The sequence below is a fragment of the Vipera berus genome (assembly GCF_964194415.1).
Source record: "Vipera berus genome assembly, chromosome: 7".
In the NCBI taxonomy this organism is placed as follows: domain Eukaryota; kingdom Metazoa; phylum Chordata; class Lepidosauria; order Squamata; family Viperidae; genus Vipera; species Vipera berus.
This window is the reverse complement of record NC_138209.1, coordinates 76,302,693-76,325,206: the sequence shown is the minus strand read 5'-3', so window position 1 is coordinate 76,325,206 and position 22,514 is coordinate 76,302,693. Positions and strand designations below refer to the sequence as shown.

The 22,514-nt window shown below is 45.3% G+C and overlaps 1 protein-coding gene across 2 annotated transcripts; it reads left to right on the top strand.

The window, feature by feature from the left end:
* The first annotated feature begins 721 nt into the window (after positions 1 to 721).
* Positions 722 to 22,471, top strand: UGDH (UDP-glucose 6-dehydrogenase). 2 transcript variants are annotated; one of them, XM_081332423.1, is made up of 12 exons: positions 722 to 826; positions 6,098 to 6,261; positions 8,435 to 8,536; positions 10,123 to 10,323; positions 10,410 to 10,607; positions 11,365 to 11,512; positions 13,186 to 13,280; positions 15,391 to 15,521; positions 17,211 to 17,344; positions 17,975 to 18,066; positions 18,151 to 18,261; positions 20,867 to 22,471. In XM_081332423.1, the coding sequence occupies exons 2-12, from the start codon at positions 6,100 to 6,102 to the stop codon at positions 20,975 to 20,977; spliced, it is 1,485 nt and encodes a 494-aa protein (XP_081188549.1). In that variant the 5' UTR covers positions 722 to 826; positions 6,098 to 6,099; the 3' UTR covers positions 20,978 to 22,471. The 2 variants fall into 2 exon arrangements, with proteins under 2 accessions (XP_081188549.1, XP_081188550.1); XM_081332424.1 differs by lacking the exon at positions 722 to 826 and having other exon boundaries at positions 6,127 to 6,261; positions 8,439 to 8,536.
* The last annotated feature ends 43 nt before the right edge of the window (positions 22,472 to 22,514 follow it).

The following is a 22,514-nucleotide window of genomic DNA, read 5'->3' as shown; positions in this document are numbered from 1 at the left end:
CCTTCCTTTTCTTTCCTTCCTTCCCTCTCCTCCCTTTTCCTCCTGCCCTCCCTTCCTTTCATTCCTTTCCCTTCCTTTTCCTCCCTTCACCCCTCCCTCCCTTCCTTTCCTGCTCTCCTGTTCCTCCTTCCACTCTCTCCTCCCTCCCTCCCTCTTCTTTCCTTCCTTCCTTCCTTCTCTCTCCTCTCCTCCGTTCCTCCCTTTTCCTCCCTCCCTCCCTCCCTCCCTCCCTCTCCTTCTTTCCTTTTCTCTCCTTCCTCCTCTCCCCCCTCCCTCCCTTCCTCCCTTTTCTCTCCTTCCTCCTTCCTCCCTTCCTCCTTCACCCTCCTTCCTCCTCCTCCCCCGTTCCTCCCGTCCTCCCTCCTTCTTCCCTCCCTTTCCCTCTCTTCCTTTCTTCTCCTTCCTTTCCTCCCTCCTTCCTCCCTTCGTTCTTCCCCCTCCTTCCTCCTCCTCCTCCTCCGCGGGCCAAGCGGGAAGGGCCGTCCGGCGGGGGTGGGGGGCGCTCGGCATCCTCCGGCGGCGGAAGGGGAGGAGGAGGAGAGGAGGAGGCGCCCTCCTTCCTTCCCTGGCCGGCCTTTCCCGCCCGGCCGCTCCGAGGCCCAGCCCGGCCCCGCCGCCGCCTCCTCCTCCTCCTCCCTCCCTGAAGGGGGCCGGGCGGGAGGGGAGGGGAGGGGAGGCCGCCCCTCCCTCCCTCCCTCTCCCCCCCCCCGAGGAAGGCGCCTCTTTAAAGGGGGCGGCGCTGCGGGGCGGCCCCACTTCGCCTCTGCCGCCCGCCCGGCTCCCCGCCCGACGCCTCGCCCGAGTCCCGTCCCGTCCCGTCCCGCAGGTACCTCCGCCCTCAAGGCCCGGGGGCTTCGGCGGGGGGGAGGGGGGAACCGGCTGGCTCTGGTGGGTGAAGGGGGGGGGCTTTTCTTTCCTTCCATCTCTCTCTTTCCTCCCCCCCCTTTCCTTCCTTTTTAAAACGTCCCATTTCCTCCATTTCTCTGGCTCAGCTCTTTCTTTTCTTTCTTTTCTCTTTCTTTCTCTTTCTTTCCTTTTCTTCCCTTCCTTCTTTCCTTTCTTCCTTCCGCACTCCCTCCATCTCTCTCTCTCTCTACTTCCTCCCCCCCCCTTTCCTTCCTTTTTAAAATGTCCTATTTCTTCAATTTCTCTGGCTGAGGTCTTTCTTTCTTTCTTTCTTTCTTTCTTTCTTTCTTTCTTTCTTTCTTTCTTTCTTTCTTTCTTTCTTTCTTTTTCTTTCTTTCTTTGTTTCCTTCCTTTCCTTCCTTTCTCTTTCTTTCCTTTTCTTCCTTTCCCTTTCTTCCTTCCACACTCCCTCCATCTCTCTCTCTCTCTCTTTCCTCCCCCCCCCTTTCCTTCCTTTTTAAAACGTCCTATTTCCTCCATTTCTCTGGCTGAGCTCTTTCTTTCTTTCTTTCTTTCTTTCTTTCTTTCTTTCTTTCTTTCTTTCTTTCTTTCTTTCTTTCTTTCCTTTCCTTTCCCTTTTCTTCCTTCCTTCTCTCCTCACTCACTCCCTCCATCTCTCTTTCCTCCCCCCCTTGCCTTCCTTTCCAAAATGTCCTATTTCCTCCATTTCTCTGGCTGAGTTTTCTTTCTTTCTTTCTTTCTTTCTTTCTTTCTTTCTTTCTTTCTTTCTTTCTTTCTTTCTTTCTTTCTTTCTTTCTTTCTTTCCTTCTTTCCTTCTTTCCTCCCTCTTTAAGAACATGCTATTTCATCCATGCCTCCGGCTGAGGTGGGCCTCCCTCCCTCCCTCAGCCTCTTTTCCTGTGATTTGGGGCAAGAGGTTGTAAGAAATTATGGGATGGCGGGTGGGGGGGGGTAGGGGATGCTTCCCATCCCGGACTTCATTCATTCATTCATTCATTCGTTCAGGGAATTTCCCCAGCAAAAAAGTGAAGACTTCAAACTCAAAGATTGCCTGGAATGTTGTTCCCTAAAGCAGTTTGTTCTGGAGCTGCTTTGGTCCCCTGGCCAGCGATGGAAATGCGGGGTGGGGGGGTGGGGGGGGAGAAATCAGGCTTGCTTTGGGGGGGGGGCTTTACAAAAATGGGATTCCCCCCCTTAAAAGACCTAATGGGTGAGCCGACTTATTCTGCATCCTTCGTTGATTCATTCCATCAAACCCCACCCCACCCCCCACCCCCGATCTGTTTAATCTGGAATAATTATCCTCTCCTGGCTGTGCAATTGTAGAGTTCGGAAAGAATATTTAGCACGCAGCCTTTCTGCTTCCAAGAGGCCGTTTTAAAGTAAGCTGTAATTTCCAAGAGACGATTTTAAAGTCAGCCACATATTATCCTCCTTACTTTTCAGGACTGCCTTAGTGTTACCATATTGTCTACTGTATCGTAGCATCAGTACTACAGCCTTCCTAGTTTCCATCCCGATTTTTTTTCTTTTAAAGGCAGCTGGTTTTTAATTCTCAGAAGAGAAGTACCTTTATACGGCACTTCACTTAGGTTGAAATAATGTTCTGCATTTAGGCAGGAAAAATCAAATGCACAGGTATAGTATAGGTGGTACCTTGCTCGATAGTAGTAACTGTGAGAGGGATCTCGGAGTCCTAGTGGACAATCCCTTAAATATGAGCCAGCTGTGTGCTGCAGCTGCCAAAAAAGCCAACACAGTGCTAGGCTGCATTAACAGAGGGACAGAATCAAGATCACGTGAAGTACTAATACCACTTTACAATGCCTTGGTAAGGCCACATTTGGAATAATACTGCATCCAGTTTTGGTCACCACGATGTAAAAAAGATGTCGACACTCTAGAAAGAGTACAGAGAAGAGCAACAAAGATGATTAGGGGGCTGGAGGCTAAAACATTTAAGGAACGGTTGCTGGAATTGGGTATGTGTAGTTTAATGAAGAGAAGGGTGAGGGGTGACATGATAGCAGTCTTCCAGTATCTCAGGGGCTGCCCCAAAGAAGAGGGAGCCAAGCTATTCTCCAAAGCGCCCGAAGGCAGGACAAGAAGCAACGGATGGAAACTAACCAAGGAGAGAAGCAACCTGGAACTAAGGAGAAACTTCCTGACAGTTGGAACAATTAACCAGTGGAACAACCTGCCTCCAGAAGTGGTGAATGCTCCAACACTGGAAGTTTTTAAGAAGAGATTGGACAGCCATTTGTCTGATGGTGCAGGGTTTCCTGCCTGAGCAGGGGGTTGGACTAGATGACCTCCAAGGTCCCTTCCAAATTATTATTATTATTATTATTATTATTATTATTATTATTATTATTATTATTATTATTATTATTGCTTTCTTTTATTAATGGAGACCTGTGGCTGGACTGAAATGAAAGACGTAATTGAACGCCAAAGGAGAAATTTTTCTTGAGCCAGGATGTCTAGTTCCAGCGCAGTGAATATCTTACCTTCATTGACCAAGATGTTATTGACATCTCGTAGTTAAGTTCAAGATTTGGCACTCAGTCATCCACCCGCTATACTATTCTGCTTTATTTCAAAAAAAGTTATAAAGGAACATATTTATATTCTTACTTTAATAGGAGAGTTGCTTCGTTTCTTACCATATTTGGAAAGTTCCTACATCCTATTTGCCGTCAACCGATTAGGTGGCCTAAGGCAAACAATGTCCTGGTAGCTTTTCTTTCTTCCTACCAAAAAATAAAATAAAATAGGGAATCATCCTGAAAGTGCTGTCTTCCCAGATGTTGTTAGAATTCCTACCAGTCTTAGCTATGGTAAGGATGAGCAGAAGTTGCAACCCAGTAACATCTGGAGAACATTTCTCTCCTCTGCCTTACGAGGCAGCTCTGGGATGCTTTGAACCTTTTGGACACGTGCCGATCAATATTGTTAGATCTCTTGATTGCTGCAAAGAAAGAAAATAGTTCAGATCTTCTGGCTTCTGATTGACAAAGGCTGAGGATAAATGGCACTTTCAGTCACAAAGCCAGAGCTATTTGGTTGGAAAGTAGATAGACAGAATAGAAAATGCTGGATTAGGTCAGCCTTGCCAATTCCTGTATCCTAGGAAGTGGCTAAACAGCAGATAATCATAATAATAGCAATAGCAGTGTGACTAATTTGGCCAAAAGGAAGTAGTTACATGACCTTCAGATCAGTTAAGCTGACGAGATTACCATGGTGTAATTATTTGAAATCCAGTGTGATCCGTAGTCAAACCCTTACTGACTGAATAGAGTTGAAAATTTAGAAAGTGTGGAGAGAAGAGCAACAAAGGTTAAAATCTGTGAAGAAATGTTGCAGGTGTTGGGTATGTCTAGTCCAGGGGTAGGCAACCTCGGCTCTTTTATGACTCATGGACTTCAACTCCCAGAATTCCTGAGTCAGCATAGCTGACTCAGGAATTCTGGGAGTTGAAGTCCATGAGTATAAAAGAGCCGAGGTTGCCTACCCCTGGTCTAGTCTAATGAAGAGAAGGAGCAGAGCTGAACAGGATAGCAAGTCTTCCAACCTCTCAGGGCCTGCCCCAAAGAAGAGGGAGTCAAGCTGGTCTCCAAAGCGCCCGAAGGCAGGAGAAGAAGCAACAACAACGGATTGAAACTCATCAAGGAGAGAAGCAACCTGGAACTAAGGAGAAACTTCCTGACAGCAAGGAGAATCAATCCATCGCTTCCAGAAGTTGTGGCTGCTCCACCATTGGAGGTTTTTGAGAAGAGATTGGACAGCTGTTTCTCCAGAACTGAACTCGGGCTGGACTAGAAGACCTCCAAGGCCCCTTCCAACTCCGTTACTCTGCTCTGTTCTGAATAGCGAACAACGCCAGCTGAAATCTTTTGCCTTGGGAGCGTGGGTGAAATCCAGTGCAGTCAGCCCTCCGTGTTTCACACCCCCCCCCCCCCTTGAAGAAAACCTGAGAGACAGTTTGCCATTTTGAAAGGATTAATCAGCTACAGGAATGTGTAGTCCACAAAGGCCGACCAGTTTTGAAATCCTCCCAGATTCCGTTGCATCAATTGGGCAATCCCCCGCTCCTCCCTTCTCAGATGGCTTTCTTCCTTGTGTCTGCAAGAAAAAAAAAGAAAATTCTGGCCAGGGGGAAGGGAAGTCACCCTTTACAAACCGCTTCCCGAAAGTGGAGGGCTTTTAAGGAAGAAGTTTTACTCTGGAGCCCGCCACGTGGCAAGCGCCAATTTTTTATTTCTATTTTTTCAAACTTACGCTGCTCCTTACCAAGTCAATGAGAGCCTGTCTGATCTTCGTTTCTTTTTCTTTCTTTTTTCTTTTTTTCTTCACGGTTTGTAATTGAGTGCAGACAATTTCTCACTTAGGAACATAAATGTTGGGCTCAGCTGTGAGCGTAACTAGAGGACTAACTGTCGCGTGAAAAATGGGGCTTTCTCGAGGTGTAGTCATTCAGTAATTGGCTTAGTTATTTTTTTAGGGCCTGGGTCTGTCTCCAACCTTGGCAACTACCCCGTGCTGGCTGGAGTATTCTGGGAGTTGAAGTCCACAAGTCTTAAAAGTGGCCAAGTTTGGAAGGCCAAGTTTGTTTTAGGGTAAGGGCTCCCCGACTTTTCTAGGCTGGCTGCCCAGTGGGAAAGACGGGAAGGCAGCTTTATGCACGCATGTGCACAAGCAAATGTAGCTGCGTGTGCGCATGCGTGCGAACGGGACCGTGAGCCTGCACGCTCTGCAAATGGGGCGGCTTGCGGCTCGGCTAGTGCTGGCTGAGGAATTCTGGGAGTTGAAGTCCACAAGTCATAAAAGGGCCGAGTTTGAAGACCCCTGGTCTTCTGCCGAAAGATATTTACTCATGTTGTAGTATTGCTGTATTGCTATTATCCTTCTCATCTTCTCATCTTTCCTACTAGTGGCATCTTAACGATTTATCCCTTGCTGTTTGTATCGTGTGACGAATGATGGTGACTATGATTTATGATCTGTGACCTATCACTTTGGTACACTGAGAGCCTACACACCGGAGGCAAGTTCCTTACCCAATTGGCCGAGGCAGGACTTGTAGTTGCTTCCAAACAGAAATCACGAATGCCAATTTAGGGACAAAACCTCATTTCCACGCATTTCCAAAGTGGCTTTCAACGTGGGCGGTTTTGAAACTCCACCAAAGTGACCCTGTCCCAATTTATTTCCTAATTCTCACCAGTCATGCTTGAAATTAAGAAAATCTGCTGCATCGGAGCCGGTTACGTTGGTGGGCCAACATGCAGCGTCATCGCTCAGATGTGCCCCAAAATTCAGGTCACGGTGGTTGACGTCAACGAAGCTAGAATCGCCGCCTGGAATTCTGACACCCTTCCGATTTATGAGGTAAAGTTGCTCCCTCATGTTTTCCATCCGTACCTTTTTTGTGCCGGCTGTTTTTACGCTGGGTTTCGTGTGGCGGGATTTCTGCAAACGCTGCCGCTATTATCTTTTATGAAATCCGTTCTCATCGTTAATGGTTTTGATGTTCAGGATGGCAAACGGAAGGCCGGCCTTTTGCACAGACGTTAGGGAAGTGTCGATGAAGTGAAATTTATTCTGTCGGGAGATCTGGTTTATTTTTATTTCCCCCCCCCCCTTTGAAAGCCGGAGAACCCTCTGCTGAACCAATAAAGGAGAATATTCGTAGCTCAGGGTTGAAATGAACAGGTCCTTGGTGCTCTCTGAGCTTGGATGTTTTCTTGCAGACATTTCACGACCCAAATGAAACGTCTGAGCTTGGTGCTTTTCTTGGGGTTCCCTCAATGTCTGCTTACAAGTGGCTTGCCCTGTGCCCCACTCCTTACTAGCGCAGATGATGTTACCTGTCTGGGTCATGAAATGTCTGCAAGAAAAAACCAAACTCAGAGAGCACCAAGGACCCCACAGTTCTCCTCCTCCTCCTCCTCCTCCTCCTCCTCCTCCTCTTCATCCTCCTCCTCCTCCTCTCTGCAAACCCTACTCCCTTCTGGCACTGCTGATGTTACCTAGTTAGGTAATGAAACGTCTGCAAGAAAACCACCAAGCTCAGATACCACCAAGGACCCCACAGTCCTTTTCTCCTCCTCCTCCTCCTCCTCCTCCTCCTCCTCCTCCTCCTCCTCCTCGCTGCAAACTCTTCTCCCTTCTGGCACTGATGATGTTACCTATTTGGGTAATGAAACATCTGCAAGAAAACCACCAAGCTCAGAGAGCATCAAGGACCCCACAGTCGTCGTCGTCCTCCTCCTCCTCCTCCTCCTCTTTCCAGAAAATTCCCTCCCTTCTAGCACTGATGATGTTCCCTAGTTGGGTCATGAAACGTTTGCAATCAAACAACCCCAGCTCAGAGAGCACCAAGGACCCCACAGTCCTCCTTCTCCTCCTCCTCCTCCTCCTCCTCCTCCTCCTCCTCCTCCTCCTCCTCCTCCTCCTCCTCGCTGCAAACTCTTCTCCCTTCTGGCACTGATGATGTTACCTATTTGGGTAATGAAACATCTGCAAGAAAACAACCCAGCTTAGAGAGCACCAAGGGCCCTAGAAGTCTCTGCTGGTCTACAGTGAAGGAAGGACATTGCTTTTTTAAATTTTTATTTATGTATTTATGTATTTATTCAATTTCTACATCCGCCCATCTCACCGATGACTCTGGGTGGCTCATAATTCTACTACACTTTTATCAGGTAGCGCCCTCCATTTCTGTGGGGTGTTAGCCAGAAGGCAAGGAATTTTCTTCCATCATCCTGAGCCAGGTCAAACCTAAGCATTATTTAGCGAGGCACATTTGAATCCTCTCTTAAGTCAGGGAGTCCTTGACTTACGATTGTTCATTTAGTGACTGTTCGGAGTTACAACGGCCCTGAAAAAAAATGACTTGTGACCGTTTTTCACACAACCGTTGCAGCATCCCACGTGGTCACGTGATCAAAACTCGGATGCTTGGCAACTGACTCGTATTTATGACGGTTGCAGCATCCCGCGGCACCCGTGATCCCCTTTTGCGACCTTCCGACAGGCAAAGTCAACTGGGGGGAAGCCAGATTCACTGTTACTAACTTAACAACTGCAAGTGATTCACTTAAGCACTTCGGCAGGAAAGGTCGTAAAATGGAGCGGACGTTCACTTAACGGCTGTCCTGCTTAGCGACAGAAATTTTGGGCTCCATTGCGGTGCTAAGCTGAGGACTGCTTGTCCTTATCTATAAGCATTGGGAAGAAGTCACAGTGATATGGGTCTGAAATAGTATAGGGTTTCCTGCCTAAGCAGGGGGTTGGACTAGATGACCTCCAAGGTCCCTTGCAACATCATCATCATCATTATTATTATTATTATTATTATTATTATATCAAAATGATGTTGCCTGCATCGTGACATCGTTGTGCAGTGACACAGGTCAGTTACCAGTGTCACGTTGCGTGAAGAGGTCGTGGCACCTGTCACCCCCCTTCGTCCTGCTTTGTCCCTTTCAGCCGTGCTACTCTGGAACAAAACCCGTCTAAAATGCTTTATTTGCCGGTATGTTTTTTTTCTTCCCCCCAGCCAGGACTTAAAGAGGTGGTAGAATCATGTAGAGGGAACAATCTCTTTTTCTCCACCGACATTGATGATGCCATCAGGGAAGCTGATCTGGTGTTTATTTCTGTAAGTAATTCGTGTCGCTTTTACCTTTTTAAATTTCACTTGTGAAACGTTCGGATCAAGAGGGCAGTGGGAGAAAACCAGGAGGAGAGGCCCAGTTAATCACAAAAGGCCAGCCGTCAACGCTGCTAACCTCCGGATGTTTTTCCATTGACCTCAGATGGAAATGTAGCCATTTTTCTTCCTTTCGCTTTTAGAGTTAGATGATGCTGGTGTGTGTGTGTGTGTGTGAGAATCCAGCTAGACATAACAACACTAAATTTAGCATGAGAATCAAGGTTACTGAGCCCAGCGCTGATAAAAGAATTGGTGAGCCCGGGCTTCAAGCTAATTGGGGAATGTGATTTATGACTGTTAATTGGAGGAGGGAATTGTGTTTTGCTACTAGGTGCCCAGGGGAGGGGGAAATTCAGTTTTTGGCTTCGATTATGTAAGTGCCAATATTCTGCTACTCGAATAAAAGATCCTTTAAGGTAAACAATAGCCTCGGAGTTCTTTTGAAAAGTTTCGTCTGTCGGAAGTGTGATACCAGCAATATTTTCACTCAGCTTCTAAATTCATTGGACAAAGGAGTTGGGTTACAGAACAGCAGAAGGAAACAAACTTTTCTTTGGAGGGTCCCAGAACCACAGCTGGTTTAAAAAGCTGAATATTTGCAGAGTGCTACCAACAAATTAAACATTAAGCAAACCAAGATCATGGCATCCGGCCCTCTCAATTCCTGGCAAATGGATGGGGAAGAATTGGAGGTAGTGACAGATTTTATTTTCCTGGGCTCCAAGTTGCAGGCATATTATTTATCTAAAAGTCTTTGTAATGAAACGAAACATCGGCACTCACAGAGGGATGCAAGTGCCGGCATCTGAAATCTCCTGCCCCCCAAACCCATCGTAACACACACACCATCCCTACTCTTATCTACACGTCATAAATCACATTATCCAATTAGTTTTACACATGAGGTTTCTCCTCCCATTCTTTATGGGGTAGTCATTAGAAAATTCCCTTCCTTCAAGATTCAAAACGGAGCAGTTTAAACAAAAGGCTGTCTGTTAAGTTGTCAGTGCAAAAACATGTCAAATGTTTGCAGCATTGACACCTGGCCCCTCTACTCGCACTCAGGCTGAGACACAGCTGTGCTGGGAGTCTTGAGTTGGAGAGTGACGAAATATCCAGGATGCTCGTCAACGCCGGCAGGCAAACAGAGCAGGGCAGAGGAATGCAATGGGGCGGCTCCAAAGGCAAAGGAGAAGGCATTAGGAAGGCCACGCCTTGGATGCATAATGAAAGGGGAGGTGTGGGAGGTGCCGGTTGCCAAAGACAACCGTTGGGGTTAAGTATCGAGTTGCGAGGAACTGTGTTTCTTTTTCCTCAAGTCTGTGAGTAATAAAAAGGGGGTTTGGGTTTGTCCTGCGGTTTCTGGCTGCTTGATTTGAAGAGGGTTTTTTTTCTCCTTGTGAACTTAACAAGGAGCTCGAGTAGGCAATGCATAGTTGAACCCGGTCATTCTCCGATGCTATGCAGCCAAGGCAATAACCGTTTTTTCTAAGACTTGTCTCCTTTTTTCAAAAACAACCCTCTTCACCCAGGTTAACACCCCAACCAAGACCTACGGGATGGGAAAAGGCCGGGCGGCGGACCTGAAATACATCGAGGCTTGTGCAAGGAGGATCGTGCAAAACTCCAACGGTTATAAAATTGTGACCGAGAAAAGCACCGTTCCCGTCCGGGCCGCCGAGAGCATCCGCCGCATATTCGACGCCAACACGAAACCGAATTTAAATCTGCAGGTAATATTACCCACGCTTGTGAACCGAAGGGGTGCGATCCTGGTCTGTGTGCCGGAAAAAATCCATCTCTTTGTTCTCGGCCGCAGGTCTTATCCAACCCGGAATTCTTAGCGGAGGGCACGGCCGTGAATGACCTCAAGAATCCGGACCGTGTATTGATAGGGGGAGATGAGACGCCCGAGGGGCAGAAAGCTGTCCATGCGTTGAGCGCCGTCTACGAGCAGTGGGTGCCCAGAGAGAAGATCCTGACCACAAATACATGGTCTTCGGAGCTGTCGAAACTGGTGGGTATCATCGTAAAAGGCAGAATGGTATATAAGGAGTCCTCAACTTAAATAGTGGAGTGGAATGGAATGGAATGGAATGGAATGGAATGGAATGGAATGGAATGGAATAGAATAGAATAGAATAGAATAGAATAGAATAGAATAGAATAGAATAGAATAGAATAGAATAGAATAGAATAGAATAGAATAGAATAGAATAGAATGTAGAATGTAGAATGTAGAATGTAGAATAAGAATAGAGTAGAATAGAATAGAATGTAGAATAAGAATATAATATAATAGAGTAGAGTACAGAAGAATAGAATAGAACAGAACAGAATAGAATAGAATAGAATGTGGAACAGAACAGAATAGAATAAGAGAATGGAATGGAATGGAATAGAATAGAATAGAATAAATATAGAATGAAATGGAATGGAATAAAATAGAATAGGAATAGGAGATAGAAGAATAGAATAGAATAGGAATAGAAGATAGAAATAGAGGAATAGAATAATGGAATGTAGAATAGAATAGAATTAGAATTAGAATTAGAATAGAATAGAATAAATATAGAATAGAATAGAATTAATAGAATAGAACAAATATAGACAAGACTAGAATAGAATAGAATAGAATAGAATAGAATAGAATAGAATAAATATAATAGAATAGGTCACTTTTATCATTTTTCTACGGTGCACCTTCATTGCCCAATTCCTGCCTTTCTGCCGAAATAACGCTGTGCTTTGCTGTCTCTTTGCTTCCACCCCAGGCAGCAAACGCTTTCCTTGCTCAGAGGATCTCCAGCATCAACTCCATCAGCGCTCTGTGCGAAGCCACGGGGGCCGATGTCGAAGAGGTGGCCAGAGCCATCGGGATGGACCAGAGGATTGGAAACAAATTCTTGAAAGCCAGCGTGGGTGAGTGCTGAAGAGACGTGAATTTCTAGCCGTGAGAAACTCAAGGGTCGAAGGTATTGTTACCGAGTTTAGCTAAAATATTTCCAGCCGCCCCTCCCCCTCAAAAAAATCTATTTTAAGCCTGGCTTCTCTAATACAGGTGGTCCTTGACTTACGACCACATTTGAGCCGACGTTTCTTGTGGCTAAGCGACACAATTGTTAAGTGGTTTTTACCACGTTTTATGACTTGTCTTGCTACAATGATTAAAGGAATCTCTGCAGTCGTTAAGTTAATAACACGGTCCTTAATGGAATCCGGCTTCCCCGTTGACTTTGCCTGTCACAAGGTCGCCAAAGGGGATCAATCACATGACCCCGGGACACTCCCACCGTCATAAATATGAGTCGGTTGTTAAGTGGATCCGGCTTCCCCATTGGCTTGGCTTGTCACGAGGTTGCAAAAGGAGAATCCACCATCCCAGGACGCTGCCACCGTCATAACTATGAAGCCGCTGTCAAGCATTGTCATGTAAATCCCGTGACCTGGGGTGCGGGGGGGAGGCTGCAACAGTCGTAAGTGCCAAAAATGGTCCTAAGTCGCTTTTTTCCAGTGCTGTTGCGACTTCACAGTCATTGAGCGAATTCTAAGTCAAGGACTACCTGTACGAAAATGGGATACCATTAAGGACACTTAAGTCCAATGACTGCGGAGTAACTACAGGAAAGACATTCACACACACATACACTAAATCTGTTAACCTCAGCTAGGTAAAAGTAAAGGTTCCCCCGCACATGCATGCTAGTAGTTTCCAACTCTAGGGGCCGGTGCTCATCTCCGTTTCAAAGCCGAAGAGCCAGCGCTTGTCCGAGGACATCTCCGTGGTCATGTGGCCGGCATGACTAGACGCCAAAGGCGCACGGAAGGCTGTTACCTTCCCACCGTCATGGTCCCTATTTTTCTACTTGCATTTTATACGTGCTTTCGAACTGCTAGGTTGGCAGAAGCTGGGACGAGTAACAGGCACTCACTCTGTTATGCGGCACTCGGGATTCGACCCGCCAAACTGCCAACCTGATCGACAAGCTCGGCATCCTAACCCACTGAGCCACCACATCCCCTTACTTAAGATAGATATAGAGATAGATAATATAGAGACAGACAGACAGACAGACAGACAGATAGATAGGATAAGATATAGATAGATAGATAGATAGATAGATAGATAGATAGATAGATAGATAGATAGATAGATAGATAGATAGATAGATAGATAGATAGATAGATAGATAAGATATAGATAGATATAAAGATAGATAGATATAGATAGATATAGAAAGATATATAGAGAGATAATATAGAGACAGATAGATAGATGATAGATAGGATAAGATATAGAGATAGAGATATAAGATAAGATAAGATAGATAAGATAAGATAAAATAGATAAGAAGCTGGGACGAGTAACAGGCGCTCACTGTTATGCGGCACTCGGGATTCGACCCGCCAAACTGCCAACCTTCTGATCGACAAGCTCGGCGTCCTAACCCACTGAGCCACCGCGTCCCATATAACCTCAGCTAGACAAGGGCAAAAGGCCGTGATAGGAAAAGGGGGGGGCTTGGAAACAAATAACATCGTCCTTGAATCGGGATTCAATTCCTTTTTTGTTCCCCCCCCCACACATTCCTCAGGCTTTGGTGGCAGCTGTTTCCAAAAGGACGTTCTGAACTTGGTTTACCTTTGCGAGGCTCTGAACTTACCTGAAGTGGCTCGCTACTGGCAACAGGTGAGAGAGGCAGGCTTTTTCGGAGGGAATTTAGTCCTAATGGAATGTGATGAACCGAATTTTATTCTCCTTTTATCCCTGGAACTCTTGTGCTATATAGAGAAGATGCCCCCAACCTTTTGGGCACCGGGGACTGGTTCCATGGAGAGAGGTTTTTCCGCGGACCGGAGGTTGCGTGGGTTTGTGTGCTGCCTGCATCCCGCGGATGGGGCTTTCCTTCTTTGTGTGGACCGGTTGCTGGCGTGCCGCAGCCCGGTACTGGTCCACGGACCGGGGGGTTGGGGACCCCTGGTATAGATAATAGACGTGCAAGTCTCCATCATCTTAAGTGGTGTGCCAATTAGGTATCGGGGCCTATTTTGCGTAGAGATTTTGAGTGTCAACCTCTTAAACCCCCCCCACCCTTAAAAAAAGGCTGTCCCCGAGAATGATTTTTATTGGATATTTTATTGTTATTAAGCTACCTATAGCTTCTTCTCTAATATGTAGGTGTGTCTTCATTCCTAAACATGAAGGAAAATAAGCTGAAATTGTGTATGGTGAGACCCTTGGTGCTCTCTGAGCTGGGTTGTTTTTCTTGTGGACGTTTCATTACCCAACTAGGTAATGTCATCAGTGCTGTGTGCGAGTGTTGTTTGTGTGTGTGTGTAGAGATACAGGAACAGAAGCCAACCCCACCTCCCTTCTAGCACGGATGACATTAACCTAGTTGGGTAATGAAACGTCTGCAAGAAAACAACCCAGCTCAGAGAGCACCGAGGACCTCGCAGTGAGAAAAAGGGATTGTGTTTGTTTGTGCGCGCACACATGTCCATTCAAGAATAGGTGTGTACGGCCCTGGATATACACATCTCATAAAATTTGGGATCCAAGCGCAGCCCTTGCATATATTTGGTCGGAATCTGTACATTTATATATTTGCATGTTTATATATCTGAGCAGCATATATTTTCCCCAATCTTTGGGTTTTCATAAACCCAGAGGTGGGGGAAACAAAACTCAACTTCATTTGTTTACAAAGGAGGAGGTCTTAATAATAATAATAATAATAACAGCAACAACAACAACTGCGACGATATCTGTGATACCATCCAACATCCACATCTGCCTATCCCAGGTCCTTGGTAAGGACTCGATAGGTAGACGAAAATGCCAAATCCAGTCTGAACATCTGGCTGACTGTGCAATGATCAATAATAATAAATAATAATTAAATAACAACGAGTTAGAAGGGACCTTGGAGGTCATCTAGCCCAACCCCCTGCTCAGGCAGGAAACCCTATACCCGTGGTGGTGAACCTGTGACACGTGTGCCACAGGTGGCACGCAGAGCCCCCTCTGTGGGCACACGTGCCGTCACCCCAGTCCTAGGCCTTCAGCTGGGTTTTATAAAACCTTTTCGCTGCAGGCCTCCGCCGCCATGTGCAAAAAAAAAAGGTTCAATCAATCAATTTCAATTTGTTGTGGGGGAAAAAAAAGATCTCGCACAGTTGGAATTGATGGATTGAACTTTTTAGTCCCACCCAGTCTGCCGTTACCACTGCAGCCACGCCCACCCAATGGGCCACGCGCACCCAACTGGCCACACCCACCCAATGGGCCACGCCCACCCGGCACCCGATGATACATAAGTGGGTTTTGGGTTGCAGTTTGGGCACTCAGTCTCTAAAAGGTTCGCCATCACTGACCTAGTCTATACATACAACAGCTGGTTTTACTCGCCCAAGTAATAATAATAATAATAATATAAAGTTGGAAGGGACCTTGGAGGTCATCTAGTCCAACCCCCTGCTCAGGCAGGAAACCCTATACCATTTCAGGCAGATGGCTGTCCAGTCTCTTCTTAAAAACTTCCAGTGTTGGAGCATTCACCACTTCTGGAGGCAGGTTGTTCCACTAGTTAATTGTTCTAACTGTCAGGAAGTTTCTCCTTAGTTCTAGGTTGCTTCTCTCCTTGACTAGTTTCCATCCGTTGCTTCTTGTCCTGCTTTCAGCTGCTTTGGAGAATAGCTTGACTCCCTCTTCTTTGGGGCAGCCCCTGAGATAGTGGAACATTTGCTATATCTCTTTCTTCCCCTTTGTTTTTTTTTCCCCCAACCCATAATTGCAGGTGATTGATATGAATGACTATCAGCGAAGAAGATTTGCCTCCCGGATCATTGATAGCCTCTTCAACACTGTGACCGATAAGAAGATTGCGATTTTGGGATTTGCGTTTAAAAAGGACACAGGAGATACCAGGTAAAACCAGAGTTTGTCACCTCCACGAACTTGATGCTAGTTGCCTTTTGCCTTCTGTTTGGGGTCCTGGGTTTAGCAGAGCATTCAGACCTATGCTGAAACAGGAAACCCTGGTTTATATTTTAAACTAAGGCACCTTCTCTTTGCCCCGGAGATTGAAGTAAGCAAGGTGCTTGGTTGTTGTTGTTTTTTTAATTCCTTTAAACTTTAGAAGTATTTATTTTTTTAATTTTAATTCCATTTATATCCCGCCCTTCTCCGAAGACTCAGGGCGGCTTACAAGCTTAGCAGTAGCCTTCCTTCTATGTATATGCCTGCTTATTAGGGCTTTCACACACACACCCCCAAGCGGCATTATTACAAAGTCAGCTTAATTGCCCCCAACAATCTGGGTCCTCGTTTTACCTACCTGGGAAGGATGGAAGGCTGAGTCAACCTTGAGCCTGGTGGGATGCGAACCTGCACTAATTGCAGGCAGCTGGTGTTACTTAAGGAGGCATTAGCCCACTGCTCCACCAAGGCTCTTGATTACAGGGTGATTACAGGGTGAGCAGGAAGTTATATATCCTGATTCTACTGCTGCAGTTTCATTTTATGTTTTACTACCAATAATTCCGCTTTGAATTCTAAATGTCTCATTTGCAAAACTACATTTATAGTTCCAGTGTGTTAAGATTAGATTAAAACTGTGACAGGTGAGAGAGACATGGATGGATGGATGGATGATAGATAAAAATGGATACAGTTTTAATTGCGTATTCTCTGAACTTTCCTTCCTTCCTTCCTTCCTTCCTTCCTTCCTTCCTTCCTTCCTTCCTTCCTTCCTTCCTTCCTTCCTTTTTCTCTCCTTCCTTCCTCTTTAAAACATTCTGTTTCCTCCATTTCTCTGCTTGGGCTTTCTTTCTTTCTTTCTTTCTTTCTTTCTTGACACATGCCACAAAGTAGTACTCACTCACTCTTTCTTTCTTTCTTTCTTTCTCTTTCTTTCTTTCTTTCATGCCACATGCCACAAAGTAGTACTCTTTCTTTCTTTCTTTCTTTCTTTCTTTCTTTCTTTCTTTCTTTCTTTCTTTCTTTCTTTCTCTCTTTCTTTCTTTCTCTCTTTCTTTCTTTCTCTCTTTCTTTCTTTCTCTTTCTTTCTCTCTTTCTTTCTCTCTCTCTCCTTTCTTTCTTTCTTTCTTTCTTTCTTTCTTTCTTTCTTTCTTTCTTTCTTTCTTTCTTTCTTTCTTTCTTTCGTGACACATGCCACAAAGTAGTACCCTTTCTCTTTCTTTCTTTCTTTCTTTCTTTCTTTCTTTCTTTCTTTCTTTCTTTCTTTCTTTCTCTTCTCTTCTCTTCTCTTCTCTTCTTTCTTTCTTTCTTTCTTTCTTTCTTTCTTTCTTTCTTTCTTTCTTTCTTTCTTTCTTTCTTTCTTTCTTTCTTTCTTTCTTTCTTTCTTTCTTTCTTTCCGCATGCCACAAAGTAATACCTTTCCTTGGTAAAGCTGAAAGCCTCATTCATACGTTTGACAAACAGTCTTTTCATTCACAGAGCTGTCATACAGGATATGCCTGGCTTGGAATATGCAAATAGCTCCGAGGTCTGCTGTTGACTTTTTGCATTCAGAAAGAAGCCTGGAATGCTTAAAATTTTTGGCACCCAGTTTTGCTTTCTGTCTATATTTCATTTCTGGTATTCATTTTTTTTTAGAGAATCGTCCAGTATCTACATCAGCAAATACTTAATGGACGAAGGTGCCAAACTCCACATCTATGACCCCAAAGTGCTGAAAGATCAAATCATCCTCGACCTCTCTCACCCAGGTGTGTCAGAGGATGACCAAGGTGAGTAGGATTAGCTTTCTAAAAATGTTTCCAAGTCGGATAAAAGTTGGCAAGTCTGTACAGAGCGGGGGGGTGGGGGTGGGGTTGGACTAGAAGACCTTTAAGGTCCCTTCCAGCTCTGTTATTATTCTGTTTTTCTGTTAAGGGCTTCAACCTCTCCCCCTGAAACCCACTGTCAACGCTGCAAACACTGACATGTTTTTTGCCCTGACAATATAAGAGGCTGCCTTTTTGTTTTAAACTGCTTCGCTTTGCATCTTGAAGGGAGGGAAATTTCAAACTGGCTCTTTTGAGAAGATAAGATTAGCCGCTGTGCAGAAGGGGAAGTGAAACTTCATATGTAAAACTAATTGGATGATGTGATTTATGACGTGTAGACAAGGGCGGGGAATTGTGTGTGTGTTACGATGGGTTTGGGGGGGGAGGAGATTTCAGATTCTGGCATCCCCTCCACGAGGGCCGATGTTTCGTTTCGCTATTAAGACTTTTTAGATAAACAGTGCCTGAATTTTGTTCAAACTGTCTCATGGGTCGGAACCATGACACCAACAAGTTTAAACGGGATGCTCTTTGGCCAATGGATGCTGAGGGTTTGGCGCCAACTTTCCCCTCTTTTTCTTCCCATTTTAGTCTCCCGACTGGTCACCATTAGCAAGGACCCCTACGAAGCCTGTGACGAGGCCCACGCTCTAGTCATTTGCACGGAGTGGGACATGTTTAAGGTAAATACACAGCGAGGCTCCACGTACGAGTACCCCAACACAGCTCCTTCCCAACCTTGAAACCTTGTTGGGCGTCATTTGCAGGAGCTGGACTACGAGCGCATTCACAAGAGGATGCTGAAGCCGGCTTTTATCTTCGACGGCAGGAGAGTCCTTGACGATCTTCACAATAAGCTGCAAGTGATCGGGTTTCAGGTACGTTCTTCCATTCTTTTGCTCGCCAACCGTGCGTCGCGCTGCAAGGGAACCGTGGTTTCTTTTTTGAGTCGCACGGATTTCGGAGACAAAACCCTACGGTAGCCTCACAGGCTGGGGTTGCACAACCAGTGAGGCATAAAGTGGGTGGCGAGTTCGTAATTCAGCGTGCTGTGTGAAAGCCGCCAGTACGTGGCCGTATTTGGCAGGGAAGTCTCCTGCAAACGTTAGGAAAGGCTGGGCAAGAAGCGACGTCAGCTTGCCGTTCTCGTCTGTCTTTCCATCCTTCCAGCGGCAAGGAGCAGATACCGAGAAGGCTGATATGGATAAAGAGGATCTTCATTGCTCAGGGTTGAACCGTTGAGGTCCTTGGTGCTCTCTGAGCTGGGTGGTTTTCTTGTAGACGTTTCACTACCCAACTAGGGAACATCATCAGTGCTGGAACGGAGGGAGAAGGAGGAGGAGGAAGAGGAAGAAGAAGAAAAAGAGAGAAAGAAAGGAACGAGAACGAAAGAAAGGAAAGAAAGAGAAAGAAAAAAAGAAAAAACTGTGGGGTCCTTGGTGCTCTCCGAGCTGAGTGGTTTTCTTGCAGATGTTTCATGACCCAAATAGGGAACATCATCAGTGCTACAAGGGAGGAGGAGGAGGAGGAAGAAGAAAAAAGAAGGAAGGAAGGAAAGAAAGAAAGAAGAAAGAAAAAGAAAGAGAAAAAGAACTGTGGGGTCCTTGGTGCTCTCTGAACTTGGTTGTTTCCTTGCAGACCTTTCCTTCCCCAATTAGTAACATCAGTGCTAAAAAAAAACCACTAGCATTGCTGATGTCCCCTAGTTGGGTGATGAAACATCTGCAAAAAAAACAAAAAACCCACCAAGCTCAGAGGACATCAAAGACCCCGTAGACAAGCCTGACCTCCATCAGATCTTCCACTTCACAGCACTTGTTTATCTTGACTTGAGAGACCCAGTCTGGCTTCACCTGGACACCTTTTGCAGCAAGTGAAGGCCTGATGGGGATAAGGCTCCGTCTCCTTATTACAGGAGAGAACAGCTTCTTCGGCGTCCTCGTCTGGTGTTTATTCCTCCTTGTCGAAAGCTTCACTCACCCCTCGCTTTTCAAGAAAGCTGCTTTTCAGAGTTGCCCCGTCAGGGTACTAGGCCTCATGAAGGAGGGGAGCTAGGCTAGTTTCGTTCCGGCACAGGGATACGGGATCCAGAGAGAGGCAAATTTATTTATAGACGTGTCCCATTTCTTTACTGGCCGCTGCAGATCCAAAGCCAGAGATTTCCCGCCCTATTTAATGGATAGTCATCTATTTATACCACGTTACGTTGTTCGTGTTGAAAGTTTAAATCAGACTTTGTTTGGTAGGGGAGACTCTGGCGAAGATACGCTTTTTTTTTCCATGAGTCAAGTCGAGGCATTAACGAAAGGATGTTGTTGTTGTTAGCTGCGAAGTCGTGTCCGACCCATCGCGACCCTATAGACAACGTTCCTCCAGGCCTTCCTGTCCTCTACCATCTTCTGGAGTCCCTTTAAGCTCACGCCTACTGCTTCAGTGACTCCATCCAGCCACCTCCTTCTCTGTCGTCCCCTTCTTCTTCTCTTGCCCTCAATCTTTCCCAGCATTAGGCTCTTCTCCAGTGAGTCCTTCCTCCTCATTAGGTGGCCAAAGTATTTGAGTTTTAGCTTCAGGATCTGGCCTTCCAAAGACCAGTCAGGGTTGATCTCCTCTAGGACTGACCGGTTCGATTGTCTTGCAGTCCAAGGGACTCGCAGGAGTCTTCTCCAGCACCAGAGTTCAAAGGCTTCAATTCTTTGGCGCTCGGCCTTTCTTATGGTCCAACTTTCACAGCCATACATTGCAACTGGGAAGACCATAGCCTTGACTATACGCACTTTTGTTGATAGGGTGATGTTTCTGCTTTTTAGTGTGCTGTCTAGATTTGCCATGGCTTTCCTCCCGAGGAGCAAGCGTCTTTTAATTTCTTGGCTACAGTCCCCATCTGCAGTGATCTTGGAGCCCAGGAAAATAAAATCTGTCACTTCCTCCATTTCTTCTCCATCTATTTGCCAGGAATTGAGAGGGCCGGATGCCATGATCTTGGTTTTCTTAATGAAAGGATGGTTGAGGTTTATTTGCATAAAAAATAAAGCTTATTCCAGAGCAGGCCCCAAATAGGAAATTATTCATTCTGCTTTCTCTTCAGTTGTTGATACGTTGACCGTCGCTTTCGCCTTAGAAGCTAGCACGCATTTCGTACTGCGATTTAAAAAAGAGAGTTGGAAATTTAGAAATTCCCTCCACGTATGGAATTGCTCTGATTTTAAGTACGCCATGTCAAGGTCTGACGTACGGTTTCTAAATGCCAGAAAAAGAGAAAATGGCTGCAATTTTCACCAGCTGTCAGCGCGGGAACATCCGATGTTTACAGCGTTGACACCAACATTTGCGCAAAGCTGTTAACTGTCCTTCCCCCCCCCCGCTCTGGGTGGCCTTAGAAAAAAAAGGGGACAGGATTTCATTGTTTTTTCCCCAAAAAATGGGAAGTTCAGCTTAGGATATGCTTTGCCAGCTGACTTGTGTGTCATTTTCCTTTTGCTTCAGGTTGAGACAATCGGAAAGAAAATATCAGCCAGAAGAATTCCCTTCGCTTCGTCCGGTGACATTCCGAAATTCAGTTTGCAGGACCCTCCTCTGAAAAAGCCGAGAGTATAGGCTTCGTCGGTACATGAAAATTGGAATAAGAAGGAAAATAGGAGAGAACAATAGGCATCTTGGAGCCTCAGTAAAGCATTTCAAAAGGATTTTATTTCAATAGGTTTTAAATATCTCCCCGCTGAAATCCCACTTAACCATGCTCGAGGTCTGGCTAAACGGAGTTTAGCATTATTATTATTTTTTTTGCATAAGGAAAAGGATTTTATACGAACCAATCATGGCACAGCGCCGTTGCGCATGGGACGTTTTCAGCCAGATTCTGTTTTAATAACGTCTATTTTTCTAATATTGTACCTTCTACCAACGAGGCGTTAATTACACAGCCGTCGTCTTCTTAATATTTTTTTTAATCGGAACAACCCCATCGGCTTCGAACTTCACGATTAGGTTTTTGCAAGATTCACGAACTTAAGTTTTATGTCTTGGGGTTGAAAGCAGAAGAAAGTAAAGAGGTTTCCGATTGAATGGATAGCCATCTATTTATACCATGTGACATTGTTCGGGTTGGAAGTTTAAATTAGACTTTGTCAGGTAGGGCAGACTCCGGCGAAGATATATTTTTTTTCCACGAGTGAAGCCGAGGCATTAATGAAATGATGGTTGAGGTTATTTGCATAAAAATAATGCTTATTCCAGGGAAGGGCCCAAATAGGAAATTATTCATTCTGCTTTCTCTTCAGTGGCTGATACGTTGACCATCACTTCCAGAGATTTCTACGGAAGCCCGCCTTAGAAGCTAAGCAAAGCACGCATTTCGTACTGTGATTAAAAACACAGCTGGAAATGTGTAATTCCCTCCACGTATGGAATTGACCTGACTTTAGTACACTATATTAAGTTCTGACTTACTGTAACCGTGGTTTACTGAATAAATCAAAGTTGGTTGGATTTGTACAATACCACAAGCCAACACCAAGCAAGCAAAAAATATGGTTTTAAGCATGCTGCCTGAACTGGGACACAGAATATCCTTAAATGTCCAGGAATGTTTGCTCATTGTTCAGTCCTTGATATTAATCTTACCAATATCTTTTCTCATCCTTACTACAAGACATAGTCAGAGATCTGATTTTTTTTGGGGGGGCAGCTTGTTCCAGTAAACTAGGACACGTAAAATAACGACCAATAGGATGTTTCCGTTTTTCGGGGAATAAATATAAAATTGAAATACCCATCACTGCAATGGGACTGTTGTAAAATTCTCAACACATTTGCTCTGCTCATAATCAAAACAGAAGTCCTGGGATCAGCTGCAAGCAGCTCTTCAAGTGATCGTTTTTTTTGTCAAACTACCCCTAAATTAGCACGTCGATTTCATTTTTGATTCAGAGAGCCAACAGTTTAATCAAGAATATCATTTACAGTGCAGATGCTTTTAATGCTATTTATGTCCGATGAGAAAAGGCATTTATTGTGTTACATGCCAACAGTAATAATGGTTGAGTTGCTCACTACGCAATTGTCACTGAAAAGACGGTTAACAGTGGGATGGGGTTAATGGAGCAAACAATGATTATTGATGAGCTACAAAAAC